This window comes from Melanerpes formicivorus, unplaced genomic scaffold (genome assembly GCF_026170545.1).
Source record: "Melanerpes formicivorus ecotype bairdi unplaced genomic scaffold, bMelFor1.0.p_v2 SCAF_1, whole genome shotgun sequence".
Lineage (NCBI taxonomy): Eukaryota > Metazoa > Chordata > Aves > Piciformes > Picidae > Melanerpes > Melanerpes formicivorus.
Window position 1 is genome coordinate 6,631,273 of NW_027142353.1, and position 25,953 is coordinate 6,657,225.

Consider the following 25,953-nt stretch of genomic DNA (forward strand, 5'->3'; position numbering starts at 1 on the left):
TGCTGACAATAATAGTGAGCTTAGTCATTTTGGGGGGGACTATCTAACTGATGGTCAACAACAAAACTAGCTGTTCAAAATTATCATGCTATGCAATTCTCAGATACAGTCTACCTGGACAATAATTTTTTAACTCTGCTTCTGGTTAAGGAAGAGATGCTGATTTTAGACTGTAGTTTAGAACAGAAGCCTATTTTAAGTGCCCGGAATAATTCCTTTCAATGGGTGCTTTTTCTATTTAAGAAATAGACACACTTAGCCTTGCTTGCATATTAAGTCCTGTACCTTTGGGTTTCATTAAAAACTTGGATTTATACTTCCTTCAATAGAAGAAAAATCACAAATAGCACTGCCTATAAGTAGTACTTCAAAAGAGGTATTCTTGTTATTTTCTGTTTTGTAGACAAACTGTAATACAGTCTCAATTAATGACCTCTATCAATTAAACGTTTCTGTAATTCAAGCAAATGTGTTTTACTATAATACTGCCATTGAACATATCATATCTCAGATCATATCTTATTCAAGCCCTTTAGTGTCTTGCTGGAAAAGAAAAATATCTTCTTAAATGTTTACCTTGTTTTCCACAGAAACTTTGAAAAGCTGTCTGGGGAGAACCAAGTTAATCCCACTCTCAGTTTTTCCAGACTAAGAAAATCCATTTGCAGAACTGTTAAAAAAACCCCAATGATTTAGAAAATCACAGAGGAGTCATACTTGGGTATGCATTCAGTAGGATGAACTAAGTAAAGGAAGAGAAAATCAGCAGGATGCTCGGTTTGTTGATGCAAATGGAGTATGCTGCTCCAGGTGACAAGAGACTTCACTGAAGGCTATGCCAGTAAGAATCTGCTTGAACTGAAATGACAAGAGTTAGCTAAGGTAGTGGGGGGAAAGAAAAAGGAAAAAAAGGAAAGGAGACCAGAGGGAGACAAGGAATAGAAAGAGTAAGCCCCAAAGAAATATCAAGAAAGTGATTTGACAATGACAGAAATAGGCACAGAACCTATTTACATTGCCACTCACTGTCCTTAACTAGAACATACATTTGGTTTGTCTCTTAAAGCATGCGTAAGTCAAGCCATTCTGATCCAGGTTGCTTTCAATCATTCAGTGTCACAAGGTGCAGAGTTGAGGACAAAATACACACCAGTCAAAATCCTCCCCCTCTGCCTCAGACACCTTTTAATTGATGGAAGTATGGGGAAGGAAGGTGATAAACAGAATTTTAAAAGGTTTCAACCTCCTGCATGTAGAGCAGGGTGCAAGCAATTGTTGCATTACTAGCCTGAATTAAAACTAGCAGTAACATTAGAAATACTGATTTGAAATTTTGTGATGCTGCAATTTCAGATGATTTGTAAGAAGCATCCATGTAAAGAACACACTAATAGCTGTCATTAATTTTTTGTGGTCTGCAGTGAAATGGCAGGTTTGGGTAGTATGCACTGTCCTTTACTGTGCATGTACCTCTTCTCTAAGACAACACACAAAAATCTTTCACCTCCCAGACTGTCAATCTTGCACCTTTCTGATGCACTGAATTATTTAAAAAGAAAAGTAGGAAAGCTTGTATTAATTCAGTGAACTGGAACAGCTCATTCAGAGCAGTGGATAAAAAGGTTCTTAAAATATTTTATTTTGCCTGAAATTCAGTTTAAAAGGAAATCAGTTTCCCAAATACAATTTCTTATGGCAAGATTCAGAACTTACTGTAACACGCATGGCAGTCAACTGTGAAATTTCAATGTGAAACTGAAGCTATACAAAAAATTAAGTGCATATTTTTGCACCAAGATACACATACACACAGGGACATTAAAAAAAAAAAAAAACACACCAAGAATGAAACAACAAAAGAGACAAAAAAACCCACACCCAAAAAAACACACCACACAAGCAAACAAAGCCCAAACCCCAAACACAACAAAAAAAACCTAACCCACCCATGTACATATCCCACGCCCCTCAAGCCAGAATCGCAAAAACCTGTGATTTCGGGTTGGAAGAGACCTTTACAGGTCCTCTGGTTCAAACCATGTTGCAGGGAGCAGGAACACCTTCAAGAAGACCAAACTGCTTAGAGCTCCATCCAATCTGACCTTCAATGTTTCCAAGAATAGGGCATCTACCACTTAGCAGGGTAAAGATCCAAGTCTCAAAACCCCCTCACAAAGTTGAAAAGCATAGAACAAAAATTGTACAGCTGGAGCTCTGTTCTCTGGGATAGTACTGCTTCTATTTTGGAAAGAAGGCAAGGACATGACATAGCAGTTCTCCCCCACTTCCATCCCCCCAAAAAGAAAAGATACTGTTAACTGAAGTACTATCCCCCACATGATTTTGATAAATGAGATAGTAGTCTTATGCCGCATTCATTAATGGGTTCACAGGGGAAAAAGAAACAAAAAGCATCCCCAAAATAAAACCCACAAGTCTAACATTTAATAAATGGATTTTCCTTTGAAACCAAATCTTTCTGGTGAGAGAGGCTGTTTACTGCAAAAGCCCAGGTAGTTTCCCTTCCTAGTAAGAGGAGAAACTTCAGACCTCACAGAACCAAACGCCCAGTTTGAAAGACCCAATAAAGTATTTGTGTGGAGTATACTTACATTTTGTGTATGTACATTTTAAAATGCTAAATACAGACTACAGTTTAGAATTATACCTACCATGTATTTCACCTTCTAATCTGTTTTTCTAAATTACTGTTCAGTACTTCATGTATTTTTGGGGGATCAAATTTTCTTCTACTTGCACAGTACAAGGGTACAGAATAAACTCCTTACTGTTGAAATATTGTTCTGTTTACCATTGGACTTGAATCAGTTTAAAATTCCAAAGTAATCCAAAAGTTTTTCTGCAACAGTACACACCTGTGTGTTAATGTACATGAAATACCATTATGTAGAGATTCCTTTGATATTCAATGCTATTTTAGTGTAAGTGATAGTGATTAGAGCTCCTTTTGTGAGTATGGGGGTGGGGTTGCCATTTGGAATGGTCTTTTCTCTTTTTTCTTTTTTTTTTTCTGTCTTTTTTTTTTTTTTTCATTATGAAGGACCATTGCCTCAGCTTTTTTTGGTTATTGCTTTTTTTTTTTCTTTTTTTCTTTTTTTTTTTTTTGAAGACCATTCCATTTCTTTATTTTTTAACATCTTAAAGTCATAAGGACTTATATGCAAAGCAGTCATACACTTTTATCATGAAAACCCATAGGTAAAATACGTACACAAATCCAACAAAAGGCTAGTACATAGTAAAGCCTAAGCATACTACTATGCAATATTATGAATACATAACTTTAGAGACTTTGATTTAGTACTGTTATCTATTCATTTCTGAAAACATTCACAAAGATTTTAAATGCAAATTTCCATTCCGTATCTGGAATAAAACAAAAATTACCTATGTTATAACAACTTTTGGTCATTCGTGTTTGACCAATTTGGTAAATTACAAAGAACCCAAAGAATTCTGTAACTTCCTGTAGAACTATGTAATAAAAACATTGCATATGTTCCTAGTATGATGTCTTTAGCAATCATTTACTGAAATGTAACTCAAACATCAATCTCTCAAAACATGTAACTGACCAGCTGCTTTTTAGTCTATATCTGAATCCAAATTCATCACAAAACCCCTTTTTAATACAAAGATGCAGAAGTACATTAGATAATACTAATGCAACACAGGTGCAGTGCTAGCATTGCCATTGATCAGTTGAATCATCTTCTCCATGAACGAGACTCATTATCTTCCTCCTCTTCATCATCATCTTGAAGCAGCGAGTCATCCACCAAAGATTCTTCCTGAAACTTCAACAGAAAAAAGATGTCAGATGGTTAAAGATCAAAAGGCAAAATACAAATCTCTGATACTTATTATTTAATAAAGAACACATCTATTTTTCCATCAACAAACAGTAATGCTTTCAAAAAAGCGGACCATATGCGTACATATTTTACACATATATGAATAAATGGTAAATGAAACTTTATTTTCTTTTCATTGCACTTCAAAACGACAGGGAGACACCCATTTCATATTTATCAAACAGCTCTTCTGATTCTTCAGTGTATAATTCATGGCCAATCTGCAAAGTTTCCATGAAACTTTGGATGCTATACTGAAAACTAACATTAGGTTTTGCACATCCACAGTAATTACAACTGTTTTCATCCACAAGCTCAAGCTACCTGTGCTACAGTATCAAAAAGGTTGAATCTCAGGTATTTTGATTTCTGATTGATTAATCAAGCTTAAAACTGATAAAGAAGTTTAATACACTGAAGCAAGGAACAAAGTATTTAGAAAATTTACACAAACCATATTACTCTATTTTTAATTCCTTTCAGTAACAACATAGTACCTTGACAGGTTTCATAGACTGGATTGAACTTCTGTTAAAATTAACATGAAGTTCTTGAACCCATCTGGGACCTGGGGATCACAACATAATACTTCAAATATTAACTTAACCATATGCTAGTAGCAATGAAAAGCTCACAGGAAAAATGGCATCTATACAAAATTGCCCAAGGAATACTGAATAGAAACCTGTCATGTGAAGAAATTTGGTGACAGTTGAAATTCAATTGTAGAAAATTCAAATAAAATCCATTCTCATTAAAGAAAGAAGTACAGTTAACTGGAAAAAGACTGTTTTGACTTCTTCCCCAAGTGGCATTTCTTTTTCAAAATTCACAAACCAATTTGGTATTTTGAGTATGAGTTAAATGCATTGAGAGATCTTGTGCCACTATTCCTACATTAGCCAATTAAGGGCATATGGATAAAGTTTGAATGTCTTCCATGCATTATGACTAAAATCAACACACAGCAGGTGTAACAAAGAAGTTAATAAATGCTCAAAATTATTCCTTCACCTGTATTCACCAAGCCATCTCTCTATAAAGGAAAATTACATTCTGATACTTGTTCCTCTAGGATGGTACAAACACATGTTTTGGACAAAATCCTCACATTTCCTTCATGCAAGTTCAATACTGGTCCCCTGCCATTTTTCTAGGTATATCCTCTAGAATTTTTGTTGGGTAAGAAATGAAACATTTCTGCCAGGAAAAGTAACATGTCTGGAATTTCAACAGCCTAGATAAACAAGAAATGTATTTATAGATTATTCTACTTTTCTGATATTGTAACATGAGCTAGATTCAAAAACAAAAGGATGAATCAACAAATTCTTTTCCTTTGAAAATGCTGTTCTTTTCTCTTAAGGAAAAAAAAGGAAAAAAAAAACCAAAACACAAGCTTACTTCTTCTTCTTCAGGTTCAGCTTCTTCTGTTTCAACAGCTGACATAGTAGCAACAGGCTTGTTCCATGCCAACTTTAACTCCTGTCCTTTAAAACGAGATCCATGAATTGCAGCCTAAAACAAGTTTAAAGCTTTTAGTTACATATTTTTCTGGGGAAAAAAATAATTTAAGTAATGCTTACATGTCAGAAAAAAAAAAACCAACAGCCTGCCCTTCCAAAAGAAAATTCAAGTCACAATGTATGCTCACACTGAATTACTGTTAACAGGTTAAAACAAATCAGCTTCCTTCACTGCACAAGGAATTCACAAGATTCTTTCAGGAAAATCATCAAAATATACTCAGAAGAATGTGAGCTTGGGAAAGCATAAATCATTTGGTGATGTGGTAACATACTGAACCAAATCTTTCTAGTTTTTCAGTACTGTCTTGGTGGTTACTCACCTGTCAGACAGGCACAAAACTGTTAATGGATAGCTCACTGGAAAAAGTAAGACATCCCACAAATACAAATGATTCTAATATTTAGGAAATGCCAACACTCAAATAACTAAGAAAATCCCCTTTGTGATTACAACTTAATACACTGGAAAATGTTTCACTTCCTGTAAAGCCACTGTAATTGAAATGTAAAAAAAATTTAACTTATGGGATATTCATGCCTTTCTAAGTACCAGCTGCATTAAGTGGCTGCTTTGGAAATAGTATGTTCAAATTAAAGTAACATGAATGAGCATAAATCAGCGTTAGCAACATTCCGAAATAACCGTCATGGTCACAGAAGATTTATAGTACAATCTGAAAGCACAGCATAATGTGAAATGTAGAAACAATTACGTGTTCAATGACATCTGAACATGAATTGTGTGATATTATAAGTCCCCAGGTATAAATTTTAAATCTGTACATATAAATTTATGATAAATTTAAAAGATTCTATGCTTATTAAAATGCAGCTCAGGAGCTTTTTGTCCATGGTCTCATCACAATGTCACACAAGTAGAATTTTTAGAAGTACTTATACGTGACATTTTACGTCCAGAAACAACTTGTAATCTTTGGAAGAAATTACTACTACATAAAAATGCAACATTTTACAATAGGGAATCCTCCTCTTCCTTTGAGGCGAGAAGATATATGGTCATAAACTGTAGGTCTATTTTCATTGAAGAAGGTAAAATATTAGCTATATTTACTTCACAATTGGCCTCAACAGAGGCTTTTAATGATTACCCTCTACAACTTCCCCAGCTGCCAGTCTTAAAAGTCTGTTTTAGTAGTAAACACAGAAGTTCCAGTGGAAATACATAGCTTGTAAGAACACCTTAAAGAAAATACAAATTTTACCATATTTGAACAAAAACAGTTTTGATAAATTTTTAATTTAAAACTGATGGTGCAATTAGAGACAAAGTCATGAGATAGTTAAAAGTTTTTACGTTAACTGGAACACAGAGATTTCAAACACTCATCATGAATTCTGACCCAGCTAAAACATCCCCACAACCTGGAACTTCACCTTTAATACAGCTTGAAAACTCCATATATTCTATTTGAGAGGGACTGTAGAAAACCACAGTGCTTTTAAATGCAGTGAAATTTCCTTTCTTCCCCTGCCAGCATTTTCTGCACTTGTTTTTCCAGGTGCTTCCCACCTTTATACTTTTATGTTTAGTTCCAAAAGACTGCTTTTTGGGCACAGAAATTTATCCATAGCTGAAATTACTCTCTATGCCAATTTTTAAGCAACGCAAGTTGTAACAGTAAATACTGTATTTTGCTGATCAACAACTCTTTGTAATAAGATACTGCTATGTTCCTTGTTGTGAATCATACTTCACCTGGGAGAAGTAAAGACTTTATTTGGACAGTCCACAAAAAACAGATTAGTGTTCTAAGTGACATTTTTATTTTCAGGGAAACAGAAGTTCTTCTCTTGACTTAAAACATTCCTCACAAACTACAGTATGAAAGAATACGAAGGGGCAAAGTAAGTACCCAGTGTTAGGAAGCACCAAAACTAAAATGCCAATCTTAATTCAGTCTACTTACATGTATACCAATTACAACAGCTTTTGGTATCTATCAGTCAGTATATAGCACGTAGCATTAATTATGTAATTATTTTGTAAAATGACACAATCTCCTTTGAGTTAGTGCTCACCACTGCTAAATGTAGGAATTTCACAAACAAAACTTCTCTGTTTACATAAAACATCTTTGGCACACACATCAAATTAGTTTTCGAGTAAGTCAGCAAAATGTTATTGTAAGTATCAAAAACTACTGTCTTCACTGGCTAGCCTGCATTGTAAATATCACTCAAATATCTCAAAATAAATCAAACAAAAAAAAAGTCTAGCCAGGTATATAAACTGTAGACTCTACAAGATGGACTCTGCAAAAATATAAACATAACCGAAAATCATTCCATACAGCCATACCATAAATACGAATCCATTCTTTCCAGTGACTCAAGGATTTGAAAGAAAACAGAATCATTTGTGGAACAACTATGTTTGTTACTTTGCACAGGGTCACACATTGCCTACATCATGGGCTGAATAAGGCAGGGGTCCCACTGGGCCTATATACAGAGTCCTAATGATCCTATTGATGCTCAAATATAACATAGTTTCATAGTTTCATTCAGGGTTGGAAGGGACCACAAGGATCATCTAGTTCCAACCCCCCTGCCATGGGCAGGGACACCCCACACTAGATCAGGCTGGCCAGAGCCTCATCCAGCCTGCTCTTAAACACCTCCAGGGACAGGGCCTCGACCACCTCCCTGGACAACCCATGCCAGTACTTCACCACTCTCATGGTGAAGAACCTCCTCCTCACATCTAACCTGAATCTCCCCACCTCCAGCTTCATTCCATTCCCCCTAGTCCTATCACTACCTGAGATCCTGAGAAGTCCTTCCCCAGCCTTCCTGTAGGCCCCCTTCAGATACTGGAAGGCCACAATTAGGTCACCTTGGAGCCTTCTCTTCTGCAGACTGAACAGCCCAACATAGGTCAACCCTGGATTTTAGTCTCTAAATGTCGCATTTGATTTTTTTTTTCTTTTTTTTTTTTCATTTCCCAATTTAAAAATAAAATAAAGCAAAAATAGAATAACAAAAAAGAAAATCACATCAGACAGGTTTTCAGGTAAAAACAAATCCAACTGATCCCAAACAGGATATACAGTCCCGCTACATGGGATGCCAGTTAAGAGTTCAGGAATACTGTAAGGATAGCAAGTCTTCAGGTGAAAAAAAAAAGATATACATCTATCAAATCCCAAACATTTCTCCTTGTCTTGCATAGCCCGTATTTAAATTAGCTATAAATAACTTTGCTTCCCAAGTATTTCAGGAATATGGTGTTCCGGTATTTGTTTAACCTGGAATTTTACTTAAGTGTCAAACTTCTTTTAAAATGTTTTCAGATAGTTAGCAGTGTAATATTCAATCAACTATAGAAGTAGAAATTTAACTGAATGTTGGGGAGTATTTTCAACAAAGGCTATACTCACAGCTTCAGCTTCTGCTCTTGTTTTGAAGGTAATCACTGCATGAAGAGAGGAGTCATCTATCTGGCAATCTTCAATTTCACCGTATTGCTTTTAATAAAACAGAAGTAAAAAAAAAGCTTAGTGAAATAGCTTTACAACTTCAAAAATGCTGTCCTAAATCACACACCATCACAAAACCATGTAAAATTTGAACAATGTACCTTTCACAGTTGTAATGCAAATGGGAATACTTGTCTTTGCAAAGAACACAGTTATTTTAATTGCATTTTTAAAACATGGAAGAGTTGTAGTGTCTGGATTTCCCAACTGTAAACATACAGATATGAAGTAAAAGCAGTTCCTCTGCTTCCACAAAAAGATTTATTAGATGCAGGGACTGCAGAAAAACTTTCAAAACTTGACAGAACTTCAGTGTCTCAAGAACCTGATCCATCTGTTCCTATAGTGGTCTCTGTAGCATTGCTACCTTAATGCTGCCATCACTGCAGGCTGTGATGCCCAACAAATATGTACAACTGAAGCACTGCTCATGTGCAGAGCTGTGATTCATCACAGAACTGGAAATACAGCACAGCTCACTCCAATGGAATCTGGAGGAAGTCTGAAACAGCAAATGTACAGCTTGCAAAATTAAGTAATTTATCTCAGTATTAAACTACTAATAATGGGAATACAATTTTTTTGGTTTGGCATTTAAAAAACAAAACAAAACAAAAGATAGTAAGTTGTCTCCTGCAATAAAACTGAAGTATATAAAAAAGAAATTATGTTCTGACCAAATTCATGACCACAAGGTGACACCATGTATCAAGCTTCTAACAGTGCCAAATTCTCAATCTTTGGATTGTATCACTTGATTTTACAGTTAGATGTACTTTTTTGCTGGTTTTGTCTTATTGTGTTGGGGGGAGTTTTGTGTGTTTTTGTATGTATGTGTGTGTTTTTGTTTGGTCTTTGTTGTGCTTTGTCCTTTTGAAAAACTGTTTTTATGGCTGCCAGACAGTAATTAGTGAGTGCACTGACTGAAGTAGAATTTACTGGCCTTGCTTGCTCTTGGACTTCTACCTCCAGAGAGAACCACTGCAAATAAATCATGAAAAAACAAAACTCTAACCCAATGCAGGGGAGGGACAGTGGACCATACCTGGATGAGGATTCACACAATTTATTGCCACTAGATGGTCTTGGCATTCATTCCACAGAATGAACAAATTTCCTTTAATTTTTTTAATGGAGGATAAGAGATTTTTATAAATCTGTTGATTTCTCACTTTATATAGTGAGAATGTATTTGGAAACGTATATTCACTGTTGAAATATTTGCAACAGTTACATACATCAATTTATCATTTTCTTGAATAAAACCATAAGAAAACCATACAAAAAGCTCTGTCTTAAGTTTGCAGACATGGACAGATACTTTGTCTGCCCTGCCAAGGTGTCTATGTATACAGTTGCATAATTCTCATCTTGATTCTTAAATTCAGAAAAATTAGGCAAAAGCACTAAACATTTGCAGAGAAAAGTGTCACTGATGATTTGTTAAGATATGCCAATAAAGACAAAAAGACTTCAAGTACCGAAAGTTTGGTATTGAATCAGTCTTCGTTCTCACAATTCCTTCAGTTATTTTATCTAAGAATTTGTAATAATTTTACACATATCCTGGACAAATAATTCATTGCTTTATATTCCCACTCTCCCTTCCAAGAAAACACCCAACCCTTGTAAATACTATGCACTTAGTTCTAACTGTAATTGAATCAACTGTGCAATTTCTTTGTTTCACCTTTATCTGATGCATTCTTTTTTTCCATGAACAGGTATATCATCTTAAAGATTAATTCCTAATCAGTATTTCCAGATTAGTTGAATCAAGAGAAGAAAAATCATTCAAAAGACAAACGTCATCCAAAGAACAGAAAAAGTGAAATTGCCACATACCGCAAAATGAGGAAGAAGATCTTCTCTGTCACTTTCTGTAAAGGCAGAGATCTCTAATGCCCTAGGTCGATGATCCACAACTGCATGCACAGGAACTCCTCTGCCTCTACCCCGGCCTCGTATTCCTCTACCTCTGCTACGGGATGCACCCCGACCTCTTGCATGAACCCCTCTACCACGAACTGAAGAAAGAATCCCTCGTTTGGCAGCCTACGATGTTTATACATAACATATTGATGCATTAAAATTCATAATCTAAATATTTAGATAAAATTAGCAAGTACATGTTTGAGGATGCATTTTTAAGAAACATCAGAGTAAGTCCCAGAATGAACAGCTCCAAGCTCTTAAAATAAGAAAAAAGGAACATGTTATTAGCATTAAAAAGCTAACATCATTAATTATTAACAGACCAAAAATAGGATGGAAATAGTAAAAAAGATCCAGGTATTAAAACCAAATTATCAAAAAAAAAACCTCATCTGTGAGGGTTGTGGGGTTTTTTCCAATTAAAAATACAAACAGATGCAACGAGAAGAGCAGTATTAGCACACTCAGCTATGGTGCAATGATCTTGAACAAGCATCTGCTTTCTTATTGCTACTTTACACATCATTTAATTCACGTGTTTTCTAAAACGTGTTATTTATGAATAAGCTTTCAGTACATTTATAAAAGTTTATTCACCATCAGATTTTACAGATCTATTCAATAGGCTTGGGTTACTAACAACCTATTTCCACAATTACCAAAACTATGCAACAACTTAGTTTCAAAGTAAGATCTTAATACAACTTAGCCATATATATGTGCACTGTATATAACTGTAGTTATATATAAGACATGACCAAACTTCATTAAGAGGGATTTAAGCGACACAGCAGCCTGTTTAACAATAAAAAGAGATAAGATTATTATGCAATTAAACAGATATGACAATTATGTAAGAGAACAACAGAACACCAAATAACACATGGCATTCAGAATTTCTCAAAATAAGGAAGTTATTAAGAATCTTTCATAGCCTTCTGATTTTTTTTTTTTCAAATCAAGTACCTCAAGAAAAAGTGTTTCTATACACTGAACACTTCTTGAAACATTGTATTTGCTTTTGGCAAATCCTCCTCTTGAAACCAACACTTCAGCCTTTTTGGTTAATCTCATCAAGAGAATGCTAACACTTAAAAAACACTGCTTGAATTTTTTTTGTTTGTTTTTAAACCGTTCTGCATCAAACACATAATTGCCTACAGGTAACAATTAAAAACCACGACACGCTACCCAGGAATTATTAATGTCACATATCTATAAAATATCATGTATCTAAATAGTTACAGAATTTAAATACATTAGCAATCAAAATTAAAGACAACACTATTTCTCTACCTCAAATTCAGAAACTGATTTGTTAAAGTATCATTGCTATGTGCTTCCACCTACATAGAATTCAATATTGTACTCTGGAAAAAAAAGAAGTTTATGATACAATATACAATCTCATAAATAGATACAGAAGTATTTGATTAACTATTAATTGCTACAAAAGAAGAGATACACATACTTCCAGCTGTAGCTCTGTGTATTTTCGTCTTAATTCAGTAACTTCCTCCCCAGCTTGCATCTTCTTATATAAATCCAGTTCAGTATCTAGTAACTCCTTCTGCATCTAAGGAATTGTTATGATAAATTATTAGTTCCACAGAGTACATTCTATACTGAGGAAACAATTTTCCAATAAAATACAAGACTCCATTGCTATGCTCCTATCAGCAGGCTATTTCAGAAATACATAGCTACTTAAAACACTGGCTAGCACTGGCCTCCAGGTAAGGTGGAAGTACATCAGCTTTATCTGGAAAACAGATTCCTAGAAAGTAAGGAAAGGAAATTTGAAAACTGGAAGCTGTAGTGAAATTTTAACCTTAAAGTTATGACTTATTAATTGACATCACAGCATAACTTTGCAGGTACACTGTTTAGTATGCTATGCTTCCACTTCTAAAACCAATCCATGCAATAGCTGAGGAGCCTTCTGGGCAGAATAAAAGATGGATTTGCAAGCAGTATGTTTCTGAGCTCAGTGATACAAAAACTTTTTGACTACCACACAAAGCCAAAGTCAATGGAACTTTTTTGTAAACTAGAAATATGCAAAACAGTAAATGCAAAATTACATGGTAGCAATGAGATAAAATGGCATGCCAGTCTTGCTTAATTCTTAATCACCTTGTGACCTGTTTAGGAAGGAACCCCTCTATAAAAAGCAAAGTGCTCCCTCCTAAAATGTAATATAATTGCATCTTTAAACAGCTAGGAAACTGGTTATAGCCAGTTATACTGCTTATACTAACAAGAATGACAGCAGAGAAGAGAAACACCCCTCAGGCACAACCCAAGCATGGCTAGCTAGATGTAAGGAAAAGTGATCAGTGTGATCTTCAATCTATAAAGCGTAATATATTGAAAAATCTCAGAAACTTTATAAAAAGACATAGAAAATTATGTATTAGTCAACTAGCTCATGCATTATACCTAACCAGAGATCACTGTTACATAATGTTAATATTTCTGCCTAAGAAATACTGTTTTCATGATTTCCATTCAAAATTTGAGAACACAATAGAAGATGCACAAAAGACTGCACAAGACACAGGAAATAATTGTATGCCTTGTTTTGATTTTTGATTTTCCAGATGATGCAGCATCTCTGTAACAGTAGGTAAGCCTTTTAGACAACAGCCCTGGCTTTAAAATTAACTATATTCCTTTCTAAAGAAAGCAAACCCAATCCCACTTGAAAGACTACTTCAAAATTAAACCAGTACGGTTCTAACTACTGCTGATGTGGCTGCACATTTCTATTCTATTGACACAATCACAGGAATTCATTATACAAAAAAGCTGACCAACACTTCAATACCTGAGTCTTAGTTTTCATGCTTTTTAAAGGAGTGCCTCCTGCTGGTGATACACCTTTTAATTCATCCTTTAACTTGGTAATGCTGTTAGTCAAAATTTCCAGTGTTTTCATGATTTCTGCTTTGTCTTCTGACTTCATTGCTTTGTTCTTCTCCAGCTTTGAAATCAGCATCTGTCCAAATTAAAACATAGTAAGAAAAACCTTCTTACACAGAAACCATCAGAAATCAGTTTTTTTAGTACTCATTACAACTAAAAGAAAACCAGAGTATTGCATTTCTTGCACGTCATCTTCAATCTCATTACATAGGGCTGGTAAGACCTTACATTAAATTGAAATCCTTGCCTGGCTCTGTGATTAATTTGCTAATGAACATCTGATGTCTCTAATTTAGACAGATTTGTTCAGTATACTTAAATGACTTCAAAATTTTTATTCAATTTCAATGGCATTTTGGCCTTTTTCTCCTAAGCCTAAGTGCAATCATGCATATTTTTCTAAGTCAATCTCTCCCACTCTTGTCAAGCAGAACTCTCAGGCTTTCACTTCTCCCAAAACGTGTACGAAATGCTGTACCCAAATTAGGCGATTTCAACTAAAACTGGAGCTGAATTGAATAAGCTTGCAGTTTAAGTGAACTGGCAAGACAAGTTAGATTAAAATTCAAAATTTAATATAGTATGCTAATATCATTCTAAGAGATTGCTTCTTTTATAGGCCAGTTTTTTTTATCTCATGCTTACAAGTAATGAAATATTTCAAGTGAACTGAGAGTTTACAACGGAACTGATAAGTTTCTTTAATGCTAACATTTTACCTTTTGTGTTTCAATGTGCTTCTCTAAGATTTCTTGCTTCTTTTTTCTCACATCTTGTTGAAGTCGTAATGCTTCCTAGAAGCACAAAAAATGCAGAAAGTTTCTAGATTTTGAAAAATAATGCCAGGAGACTACTATACTATACCTAACAACTATATAGTAGCAACTTACAGTACAGAGAAAAAATTAGTAACAGAAACTCTAAGTGCTAATATGCAATACTTCAAATTACGTTTTGGAAAACAACGAATCACCAAATTAGTGAAGGATCTAATGATCTTTCTCAGATCTGTGCTGGGAAGACTTCATTATTACTTATATACAGAGTAGTCCCTTACACAACTCCACGGAAAGCTGAAAGGCAACACAGTATCAGGACTGCAAAAGGTGCAACATACAAGAGTTTAAATATGTACAGACAGTATCTTGAAACCAAACATAAATCAAGTTCATCAATAAAAACACATTGTTAAGTACAGTTACAAGCAAAATAAAATCAATTCTATTTTCTAAAATTAATGTGTTACCCAAAGAGAAGAATCTCTTTAGCATCTGAATTCTGTAATTTGGAAGCGACCAAGTACTACCACTCAATTTGCTAGGAAAAGAAAAAAAAAGAACTGAGATTGCGATGGGCTAATCGAATTGAAACTGAGAAATCTGAGACATACTGCACTCAGAAGAAGCAGGAGGAGGTACCACAGCTGCTGTGCTCAGCTCCTACTAATGCTACTTGAGAGAAAGCAATTGCTTCTTGCTCTCAGATACAGAATATAGAAGCCTTCAAAAGCAAGATACTTGCAGAAAACCAGGACTTAGTTATCAGCATATCTAATGGGGTAAGAGAGGAGAGGAAGATGATGACTTTACACCTCTAGATCACCAACCAATTGGGATCAGCTGAAAGGATTATCTTACAGAAAGAGGGCAAATGCACAACAGCTTTATGGAAAAAAAAAAAAAAAAAAAAAAGAAGTAGGAATGAAGATTTTGTTTCTCTTCCCAAATACTGACAAGTTCTGCTGCGTGAAATGTTAGATTTGCAAATAGCGTGCAATCATTTTTCTGCAGGGAAAGGGAAGATAAGACAAGGGGACGGATGCTAAGAAAAATTAGGGAGACAGGAGGAAAGAAGGGAGTGAGTCCCACAAAATCAGTTTTTTCCACAAGTAGTAGTATATTGTAATAGGAGCCTCTGAAGAGAGGGTGAAGCATAAGAGCGTGTGAAAAGAGCCAATCGCTTAACAAATCTTCAGTGTCTTGTCTTAAAAAAAATAATCTACAGGTATTATGACAAGTCAATTTTATTATGAGCTTTTTGCCATTTCACAGGAACTTAGCATCTTAACTTGAAAGGTAAAGGCTCTAATTCTGAAAATCATGTTTTAGGGGACAAATATGAAATCTCAAAATTTTAAGTGATTTTTTAAAGCCTGGGCCAATGCCACAACTGATGCACATCTACAAACTGCTATTTCAAGTTGTATTAGACATCAGTTATTGAAGTTTACCTAAGTTGGTATTGAACTATTGATACGTGGTTTGAAACCAGTAAGACAAACACTGTCCTCTATATAAATTTTTCTAAATGACAAGAATAAAGCTGGAAAAGGAGCTTTACTGGGCCCTCCAGAAAATCTATGCAAATTAAGCTACAATTGAGTGACCGTTCAAGGTCAAATGCATTTTTGTTGCGTTTCCTCTCTAACATCAAAGAAAAAACCTAAAACTATTGAAAAACAAACAACAAAAACCTCTGGAAGAACTTCAGTTTGTTTTGTTGTTTCCAGAGAACAGTTCTTTGTTCTCTCAAACGAAGAAACAATTTTGTTTGATAGTACATAATACTGATAAGGCAAGATTGATCATAATAAAGGCCAGTTCCAGAAAGGCCTAAAACAAAGTAGTGACTACACTATACTCTCTTCTCGTTCACAACAGACAAATTGGGTTTCAGCATGGAGATTCTGCTTCCAGGATTAAGTATTTCACATTCTGAACTCTCAGAGTTTAAAACCTGCATCTACTTCCTGAACATACAGTGAAAAAAGTAACAAAATGATGCTGAGTTTTCTAGTCCTTTGGGAGAAAAAGGAAAAAACCACAAAACACAACACCCAAACCCCACATCCTAGTGAATTTAATTTTATAACTAGTTCCATCCATGCTCCTGATATGAATATACATAGTGAGCTACCTCTAATGGTCACAAGTTCCCAGTCTAGGTCCATTTTATAAAGAAGCATATGTAATTTACCTGTTTTTTCTTCTGTGCTTCATTAGAGTCTAGCACGGAAGTTGAAACAACAGGCAAAGATTTCTGTGCTGCCTTCAAAGCAGCAGGGTTGTACACAGTTTTTGTCAAGCCAGTAGAAGTAGATAAAACCTATAGGAGGAAACCATTTTATATTTTTTGCCAGTGAATTTCAATTAAAAAAAAAACAACCCACGAGTGCTTAGAAAAAAAAGTGTCTTGTTTTATCTGTTTCGATAATAATGGAATATAAAAATTTGGTGTAACATCTATCTAGAGTTGCTTCAGTTAATTTTTAAAGAGGCAGCACCACATCAATATGTAAGACTTACAAACATCAGGTTATAAGTTCTTTCTACTGGAAAATCAGATGTGCTTCCAAATTTCAAATATATAAAACTTAACATATTTGATTATACTTAAGGAAACAGAAGACTGAGATTTTCCCCAGGAATAACTGAACTTCGTCTTTTTTCTTTTGAAGTTTAAAATAGAATTTGTCACGGCTGCCTGGATTTTCCAAGTGAAAATTCAACATAATTTTAATGACTAAGGTCCAAAGTGGATACAATAGTTCCTTTTCACATGCAGTTTGTGCAAAGTAAAGCTTGCAAAATCAACAAAAAAGTAACTCAAGTACAGGGAGGTCTTCAACATCATACAGCAAAGGACGAGACTCCTATGTCTCCCTCCCGTGTTTGTAATGAGGTATGAATTTTCTCCACAATGTACTGAGAACACAGCTATCTGCCTTAACACCTCTCTAAAGCATACTATGTACATTCCACAATACCTAAAGATTTTAACTGTTCTGTTTTCTTATCATGCTACTTTTGGGCTGTGTTAGAACAGAAAACTTCACTGCTAAGTCCTGAAGATAATACAGGCATGATCCTGTCCTCCCTGTTAGCAAATCACAGCAACTACACAACCTGAGATAATTTCTAGGAGTTTTAAAATGCTTTATGCGTATGTGGAAAATCAAAGATGCATGCAGTCTCTTGGTCACCATGCACTCCATAAAACAGATAGAATGCCCATCAATAGTAGAAAAAAAGAGACAGTCAAGAAACAGAATGACAGAAAAGATCAAGAGATCAGAAGAGTTTACAACAGGAATGTTTCATGTACAGGCTTTTCACTTTGTGGTGCTATTTACACTATTTCTTTCCACAGTATTTTCTAGAGTAAGCAGTGCAGAGAGAAGCACAACAACAAAAATAAAAGCATGTTATGGGGTATTATAAAAGGTGATGTAAAACAGACTAAGCAGGCCATTAAAATGAAGACGAAGGATTTTTTATTTTGACTGAAAGCACATCCCAATTATATAGTTCCTATTACAAAGTAGCTTTAGGACAGCGCACATCGCAAACGGATGACCAAGTAAAGACGGGAATAAAGACACACTCTTTTGACCCTGAACTGTCCTCATGATAGAGTGAACTATGCCTCCTCATCTCTTTTAATATAAGGAGAGATGCCACAGCAGATGTACCTCCATCAACTACTACAAAAGAGCAAGAAGCAACACATTAAAGTCTTCTATTTTTCTTGAATAATGTTAAGAGATTTAACTTGAAGTTCATAATTTCCAAGTCCCTACATAGATATTAAAAGGCCTTATGATGACTATTGGATCTTTACCTCCTGCTCTTTGGGAATTGTAGCTACTGACTTTTTTACCGTAAAGTTCTTGTCAAACTCTGCACTCGGGAGCAGAAAACCTATAGGAAATGACACCCCTTTTTTTCTGACAGCTGTCAGTCTAATTTCTAATGGTTAAAGAGCATTTTTGCAAACAAAAGCAAGGTATTTCCTTGTACAGGGACAGTAACAGATAAAACCAAGTCAAGTCAAGTTTCAGAACACCACAAAAAGTGCCAGAAGAAACTTACTGCTTCACACCCAGTACATTCAACAGCTGAGTAGCTAATCAAAATCAGTCATTAATATTAAGACCAGAACAGAACACCATTTTAGCATGAATTTACTCCTTGTAGAAAAGTGCTTTAGCATAACTCAACTCTTAGAGAATGAGAAAACCAAAGTATTTCCACTAAAACTGAAGCAGACTTCTTAAAGTAAGCACATAGAACATAACACAACCTCTATTTCAGGAACACACAACAAAACATACCTGCACAATTCATTTAGGGCAATAAAAATGTAACTAACCAAACCAGCAAAAAAAAAATATAAGCAAGAAGTCAAGATCAGTGTATTTAAATGGACGGCTTGGCTTGACATGAGTAGAAGAGACATCCTCTGTAACTGTAACTCAACACTAAGTGTCTTTACCTCTGTATGCTAAATAGAGCACAGTTTCTTTGAGGATAATTTTTCTTAGCTTTCACTAAATGCATTTACTGTGATACCTTAAGTGGGGGGGGCAAATGCAGTAGATGCTGCATTCATTTCAAGTCAAGGCAATTCCCCAATAGAAAAGACAGATACCCAGACAGAAGAATCTTGTCACCAGGTAAAACTTGCTGTCTTTTTACCATAAGTCATCTTAACGAATGTTATGAACACTGGGAAAATCCTATTCCCTAAGGTGACAGGCAGTTCTGGAAACATGCATCATGAACTATGCTACGAAGTAAACACATCAACAACTTTATGTTCTGACAATTTTCTGCCAATCGCAACCACTGGGCAAAATGCATTAACTCATAACCACAATTCAGATGCACCTTTCCCACCTTACCTTTCTTTGTCCTTTCTATACTGATTAATTTCAACTTTTATCCTTTCACAAGTACTGCAAATTTTAAGGCCAAACAAGTGGGTAAATGTTTACAGCATCATCTTCTAAGTGACACAGAAGCTCAAAAAATTTTTTTATAGAAAGGCTTTCTACAGATTCAAGAGTAGTGTAAAATTTTTCATCTTCTTTTCTTTTTAATGTATTTTTCTATCAACTCAGGATCCTGGAACACATCTACTGTTTTCATGACTAAATAAACAGAACCTACTGTATTAACACAAAACCCAGAGTAAAGCAACATCTGTCCTCACATGTTTTATTCTTCTTATAATCATTTAGAGTTTTGATTGCTCTAAGTTGTAAAACTAGCCTCTAACAAAACTTTATTCATAGTTCCAAAAAATCTCAATGCCTACACTTGATTTTTTTCTATTACAATTAAATATGAGTGGAAGAGAATATGAGACATTCTCTTACCTTTTCAGTTGTTGGAGTAACTGGCTTTGACACAAAACCAAGTCTGTCCTTCACAGATAATTTAGTCACATTCTAAGAAAATGAAAAAAAAATATATATAGTTTACATATGCTTTATTACTATTTTACTACTTCCTTTGTAATTCCAAATGCTAGGAATGTGTAAAAAAAAACATACTTAATGAACTGTTCAGAAGAAAATACAAGAAAAATAATATTTGAGCAGTTGATAAAAGTAATTTTAGATTTACAAATTTACAGTTAATATCCGTCTATAAATACATAAGACATAGTGTCACAGAATAGAAAAGAATCATAGAATGACTTGAGTTGGAAGAGACCTTAAAGATCACCTAGTTTCAAACCCCCTGCCATGGGCAGGGACACCTCCCACTGGATCAGATCACACTTCCAGGGATGAGATGTCTCCACATTCTCTGGGCAAGCCATTCCAGTCTCTCACCACCCTCATAGTAAAGAGCTTCTTCCTCATGTCTAATAGATGAAGCCAGATTTGGAATCAAACGTTATACTCTGCATTTTTTTAAAAGAAGCCCATGACATGCTAGCTGACAAAGGACTATCTATATAGACCCTCTTAAAATACACTTCAGCTTTTGTAATTTGAATTTAAACAACAAATAAGTATCTGACATTCCACCCTTTCAGAAGTAAAGCTAAAGTAGCACCATGATGCTACTTCTAACATAAAAATCTAAAGGCTATTTCTAGTGAAAGCAACATGCCAGATTCCATCACTATTCATATTGGTACTGAGGTTACATTCTTCCTCAGAGTGAAGTACAGTGAGAGCACTTAGTGGCTCAACAGATATAATGATAAAAAAGGAGAGCTTTACATTGAAATCAGAAAAGTAGAACTTCACACGACATTACTGCAATACTTTCATAGTCTTTTGTTGTTTTGGGATTTTTGTTTGTTTTTGTTTGCTGGAGGTTTTTTGGTTTAGTTTTTAAACTAAGAAGTTATGACACTAAAAATTCAAAGTGCCAAATAGCACCGAAGAAAATTTTAATACCAAAACACCACTCACAACCAAACTAGATGCACTTAAAAGTAGTAAATTTGTATGTGCACTGTGAGTAACCGTAACACATTGATACACTATACAATCTATTACAGAAAAAAAAACATGCAACTGATTTTTTGATTACCATACATACCTGAGTGACTTCTGTGTTGGCACTCTGTGCTTCCACAGGTTCAATATTACTTGCAGGTACTGGACCTAATCGCTCCTTGACTGATTGTTTCACTACCGGCAAACTAGGTTGCTGAACTAAGGGTTGTATTACCTGTAACACCACCCCACCCCGAAAAAAAGCACATTATAACATTAACAACAAAAGGATGCTACATATGTAGTTCAAAAAACACATAATGAAACTGCTGCAATAGCATTCAGATTTACATTTTTTTCCTTCCATTCTGTAGCTGTTTCATCTGATGGCAAAAACATAAACACTTCATGACACTGAGGACATTATGCTGACTATTTATGTAGTGCACAGCAAGAACATCTATTTTGCACATAGAAGTAGTGAGGTAACTCTGGTGCATTTCTATTAATCATGTCTACTTAGACTATCTTAATTTCCAACTGTTTGAGTTGAATAAAAAGTAGTAAGCAATCTTCCAATTTCTTTCACATGGTCAACAGCATCCTGGCCTCCATCAGAAATAGTGTGGCCAGCAGTAGTAGGGACGCAATTGTGCCCCTGTACTCAGCACTGGTGAGGCTGCACCTGGAGTACTGTGTTCAGTTTTGGGGCCCTAACAACAAGAAAGAAATTGAGATGTTGGAGTGTGTCCAAGGAAGGGCAATGATGCTGGTAAATGGTAATGAATGAGAGAGCCTGAAGAGCAGCTAAGGCACCTGGGGTTGATGACCTGGTGATTCTGCTTTGGCAGAGAGGTTGAACCCAATGATCTCTTGCAGTCCCTCCCAACCTCTAATATACTGTGATACTGTTTAGTCTGGAAAAGAGAAGGCTCAGGGGAGACCTCACTGCTCTCTACAACTACCTGAAAGGAGGCTTCAGTGAGGTGGCTGTTGGTCTCTTCTCACTAGTATCTAGTTACAGAATGAGAGGAAATGGCCTCAGCTAGATATTAGGAAGAATTTCTTTATTGAAAGAGTGGTCAAGCACTGGGATAAGCTGCTCGGGGATGTGGTGGAATGACCATTCCTGGAAATGTGGACATAGCACTTCCAGACATGGTACAACGGCCAATGGTTGGACTTCTATGATCTTAGAGCTCTTTTCCAACCAAAACAATTCCCAATGTCTCTTTTCTGCCATAGATGTGGAGTGCACATTATTTCTACATCCTGGCAGAAGTCTTTTATTCAATTATTTACTATGGTTAACTCCCATCATCTTTACTAAGTACTTCCACTGCTTTCAGAATTTCCACAGTAAAAATTTTCCAAAGTAGGTCTGCTGAGGAAACAAGAAACTGTGCAGGACCAAATACTACTGAAGGGACAGCTTATATCTAACTGAATTTACACTGAAAAAAAGATTCAAAAGCCTGTCTTTAGCGTCTAAAAAAAAGCCATGGAAATGATTATAAACATAACCAAAACTAATTCCATTATAATTAATACATCAGAAATTTTGACAAGAATTTTGATACTTGAAGTATGAGAAGTATTGTAAAGGAAAGTTTTCACAGTACTTTCATGTACTCAGACCAATTTCCATGAAAAGGGAAGTAAATATTCATGCTCCTGAAAGGCTTCTGAATTCGAAGTACCTGTTTATTGACTCGACAATTAGGGAATTTTTGCATTTTACAGTAGAAGAACATGAAAGCATTGCACTTTTAATTTCCTGCTAACATTTCTTGTTATCATGTGGCATCTATCACTTATAGAAGACTTCATGTTGTAGTCTCCTAAGATGTGCTGAAAGGCTGTTCTTGGTGAAGAGGGAGCCTGTAGCACGGTCATCTGGTATCAATCAAGGGGAATTAATTCCCAAACCATCATCGTTAACTTGCCAATAAATAGTGTGTTGGTTAGCAAGTATCCCTAAAAGTTGTAAGTCTTTTACAGAGATCAGATGTTTGTTTGGAAATACACAGTTATTATTTGCTCATTATGCATGCAGAAAACTGATGGCAGTAACTGTTTAAGCCATCCTTCTCAAACGAGGTAATGTTTGCATTAACGCAAACGGCATACTCCACTGCCCTCTTCTGGCTGATAAGATGTAAACCAAGCCTAGAAAATACATTTCGAGTAGCACTAGATCAGATCAAGCATCAAGGTTATTTATAAACTAGATTCCAAACTCAAACATAAAGGATGATAGCTAGGGGACAGCAAGATCGGTGTCATTAAAGTTTCACTTTGTAGATAAAAAGTGTAGCATTTGTTACAAAAGGAGAGAAACTGTTAAAACCCTACAGCAAGACTGCTATGGAGAACTAGGTCAAAAATTCTGAATGATGATGACAACATACACCATCCAGAGACAGAAGAAATTAAAAAGTTACAGCAGCCATTGAAAGAATCCTCTATTAACTCATTTGTTCATTTTATCAGCGTATATTAATAAATGAATATTACTTCTACACAACATGCCTCATTTTCCCAGTGTACAATGTGTTGTTCCACACTGACAGTAAACCCAACAATGCAGACTAGTTCAGTTGGAAGGGACCTACAGGCATCATTGGGTTCAACTGCAGGATCACTTCAGGGCTGAACAAAAATTTATACATGATTTTAAGGCTATTACCCAAAAGCCTCTTTAAACACTGACAGGCTTGGAGCATCAACCACCTCTCTTCTTACAAAGCCTGTTCCAGTGTCTGACCACCCTCTCAGTAAAGAAATGCTTCCTAGCATCAAGTCTGAATCTCCTCTGATGCAGCTCTGAACCATTCCCACGTGTCCTGTCTCTGGGCACCATGGAGATCAGCATCTCCTTCTCCACTAAAACATTGTAAAATGTCCCTGATTCATTCCTACAGAATTAGTTTAATACAGCTCTCCTCTTATACTGCTGTTTGCCTGCCTTACTGCTCTACACATCTGTACGTAAATCTCTCTATATACATGTAAGGTAGCTTTGAGTAAAGCAAATTCTACTGAGTAGAGCAAATTCTACTGCTACATTCTTCAGCAGTGTGCATGCTCATTTGTAAAGGAAAACAGAAGACCGGAAAAAAGCAGCACCTTCTAGGAGAAAACTTAGATTATCTTAGAAGAAACATAACTGCTGTATTTCTTACACTCAGAAGAAGAAGAGTCTATACTAGCTAAAGCAAAATAGATGTTATTCAGCAGACAGCAGCATTAACCTTGCTTCACATGAGCTGACAGAGGAATTCTCCACAAGTCACAGAAGTGCTTTCTTTAAATACCTTCAGTCTTAGCTTATCTGACCCTGTATCTGAGGTCAAAGAATAAAGAGTAACTTTTGGAAAATAATTACATGAAGTTTTCCCTATTTTGAAAGTGTTCAGTTTAGTTTCTCTAAGCATTTTTTAAATGTTTACAAGACTGTATTTTTCATTAAAGTTCTAGATGGACTTAGATCTACCTTCTGTGTGGTAGTCTGGATTTGCGGTGCACTGCCTTCTCGATGCCAATAAACTTTAATAAAACGATTATTTAATACTGCTTCTGTACTTGATATAGCTTTCTTTGCTTCCTCATGTGTGGCAAACTGAATAAGAGCACCTTCCGGATCACCCTGATACGCAACCTAGAATTTAAAACAGAAGAACAAGACTTACTGTGTGTAGGATTTTCATTTATGTCTTATCATAAAATCACTTGTATCAAGGCTCAAAAGCTTACAATCTGAACACAATATGGGTTATTAGGGAAGTATTTCCCACTCATGATTCTATTTGAAAAGCCTGGTGTTATGAGGCAACCTTGAAATGAAGATGATAAACTTTAAGAATAGTTAACAATCAAACAAATGAAACAAAATCAAGTCCTGGAATAAAATACCCTAAACAGCTAAACATTATTTCTAATTGCAAGTATGAGGTTATTTGAAAGAATAATAAGCATCACAGAAGTAAATTACTATCAAAAAATACAGAGGTCTGTTAATAAATGTCCTATCTTTTATCAGAGGTAGACAACAAAGTTTGTTTTGGTTTCCTCCTTTGAACATGATGACATGAACATGATGACACTCTTAAAGGATAAAATGACACCTTTTGGAAAAAGGCCATAGCTTGTAACATCTATCTGCATATCTGTCTGTCCCTCTCTATACATCCACACATCATTTTTACTGAATTACATTGCCTGCTAATACACACATGTGTGAACTATGAAAAGACTTAAAAAGTATTTAAGAACAATTAAGAGAACGTAAACTTCTTTGGTGTTTAGATAAGCACAGTAGGCTTACTATATACTGCATCAGTATGCACAAAAATTCTATTACAACTCCTCATTCAACCTCTCAGTGCAAACAAGAAAAAGTAGATTAAAAACACAAGCTAGCACCTGAAACTTTTTGATAATGAAGCATGATGAAGGATCAAACTGAGTAGCTTAGAGAGCAGATATGAAATACTGTTATTAAACAGACAGGCTAAAATATGTAACATGAGTCTGAGCTAGGCCCTAGCTCATTGCAACTGTTCTGTATCCTTCTCCAATTATGTTCATCACTCAGATATAGCACAAAGTAAATCTAATGGACAAACTGCCACTACTTTGAGAACAGAAAGCAATTGTATCATAGGGACTGCTTTCTGGATGAGAAATACAAGTTTCCTGTATTTATGATTTATCTCAAAAAATACTGTTTACAATACCAGATCCAGACTTGAGAAAAGGGCTGAAGAAGTAACATTTACCATCAACTTTCAGTGTTTTAAACAAGGTATCTTGAATGTCTCATGTAAGAAGAAAACATTTGCTCAAAATCTGAAAGAGGACTGGAACATTTAATTTTTTCCATCCTCAATTAAATTCTATTAAAATTGGGATTTATCTTCAGTTCCAAAAAAATGGAATGCACC

At 35.4% G+C, this 25,953-nt stretch overlaps 1 protein-coding gene across 5 annotated transcripts in view; it reads right to left on the reverse strand.

Annotated features, from left to right (window-relative positions):
- Positions 1–3,175: 3,175 nt before the first annotated feature.
- Positions 3,176–25,953, reverse strand: part of RBM26 (RNA binding motif protein 26) — a 50,372-nt gene continuing 27,594 nt past the window's right edge. For 4 of the 5 annotated variants that reach the window (XM_068158243.1, XM_068158331.1, XM_068158158.1 and 1 more), the window contains exons 12-22: positions 24,504–24,668; positions 21,111–21,242; positions 19,928–19,999; positions 16,744–16,872; positions 14,487–14,561; positions 13,670–13,840; positions 12,311–12,415; positions 10,750–10,959; positions 8,806–8,892; positions 5,280–5,393; positions 3,176–3,818 (exon numbers count right to left, since the gene is read on the reverse strand). In XM_068158243.1, coding sequence (XP_068014344.1) covers positions 3,729–3,818; positions 5,280–5,393; positions 8,806–8,892; positions 10,750–10,959; positions 12,311–12,415; positions 13,670–13,840; positions 14,487–14,561; positions 16,744–16,872; positions 19,928–19,999; positions 21,111–21,242; positions 24,504–24,668 — 1,350 coding nt within the window. In that variant the 3' untranslated portion in view covers positions 3,176–3,728. The remainder of the gene's footprint in view (positions 3,819–5,279; positions 5,394–8,805; positions 8,893–10,749; positions 10,960–12,310; positions 12,416–13,669; positions 13,841–14,486; positions 14,562–16,743; positions 16,873–19,927; positions 20,000–21,110; positions 21,243–24,503; positions 24,669–25,953) is intronic. The other variant, XM_068158506.1, reaches the window with a different exon arrangement.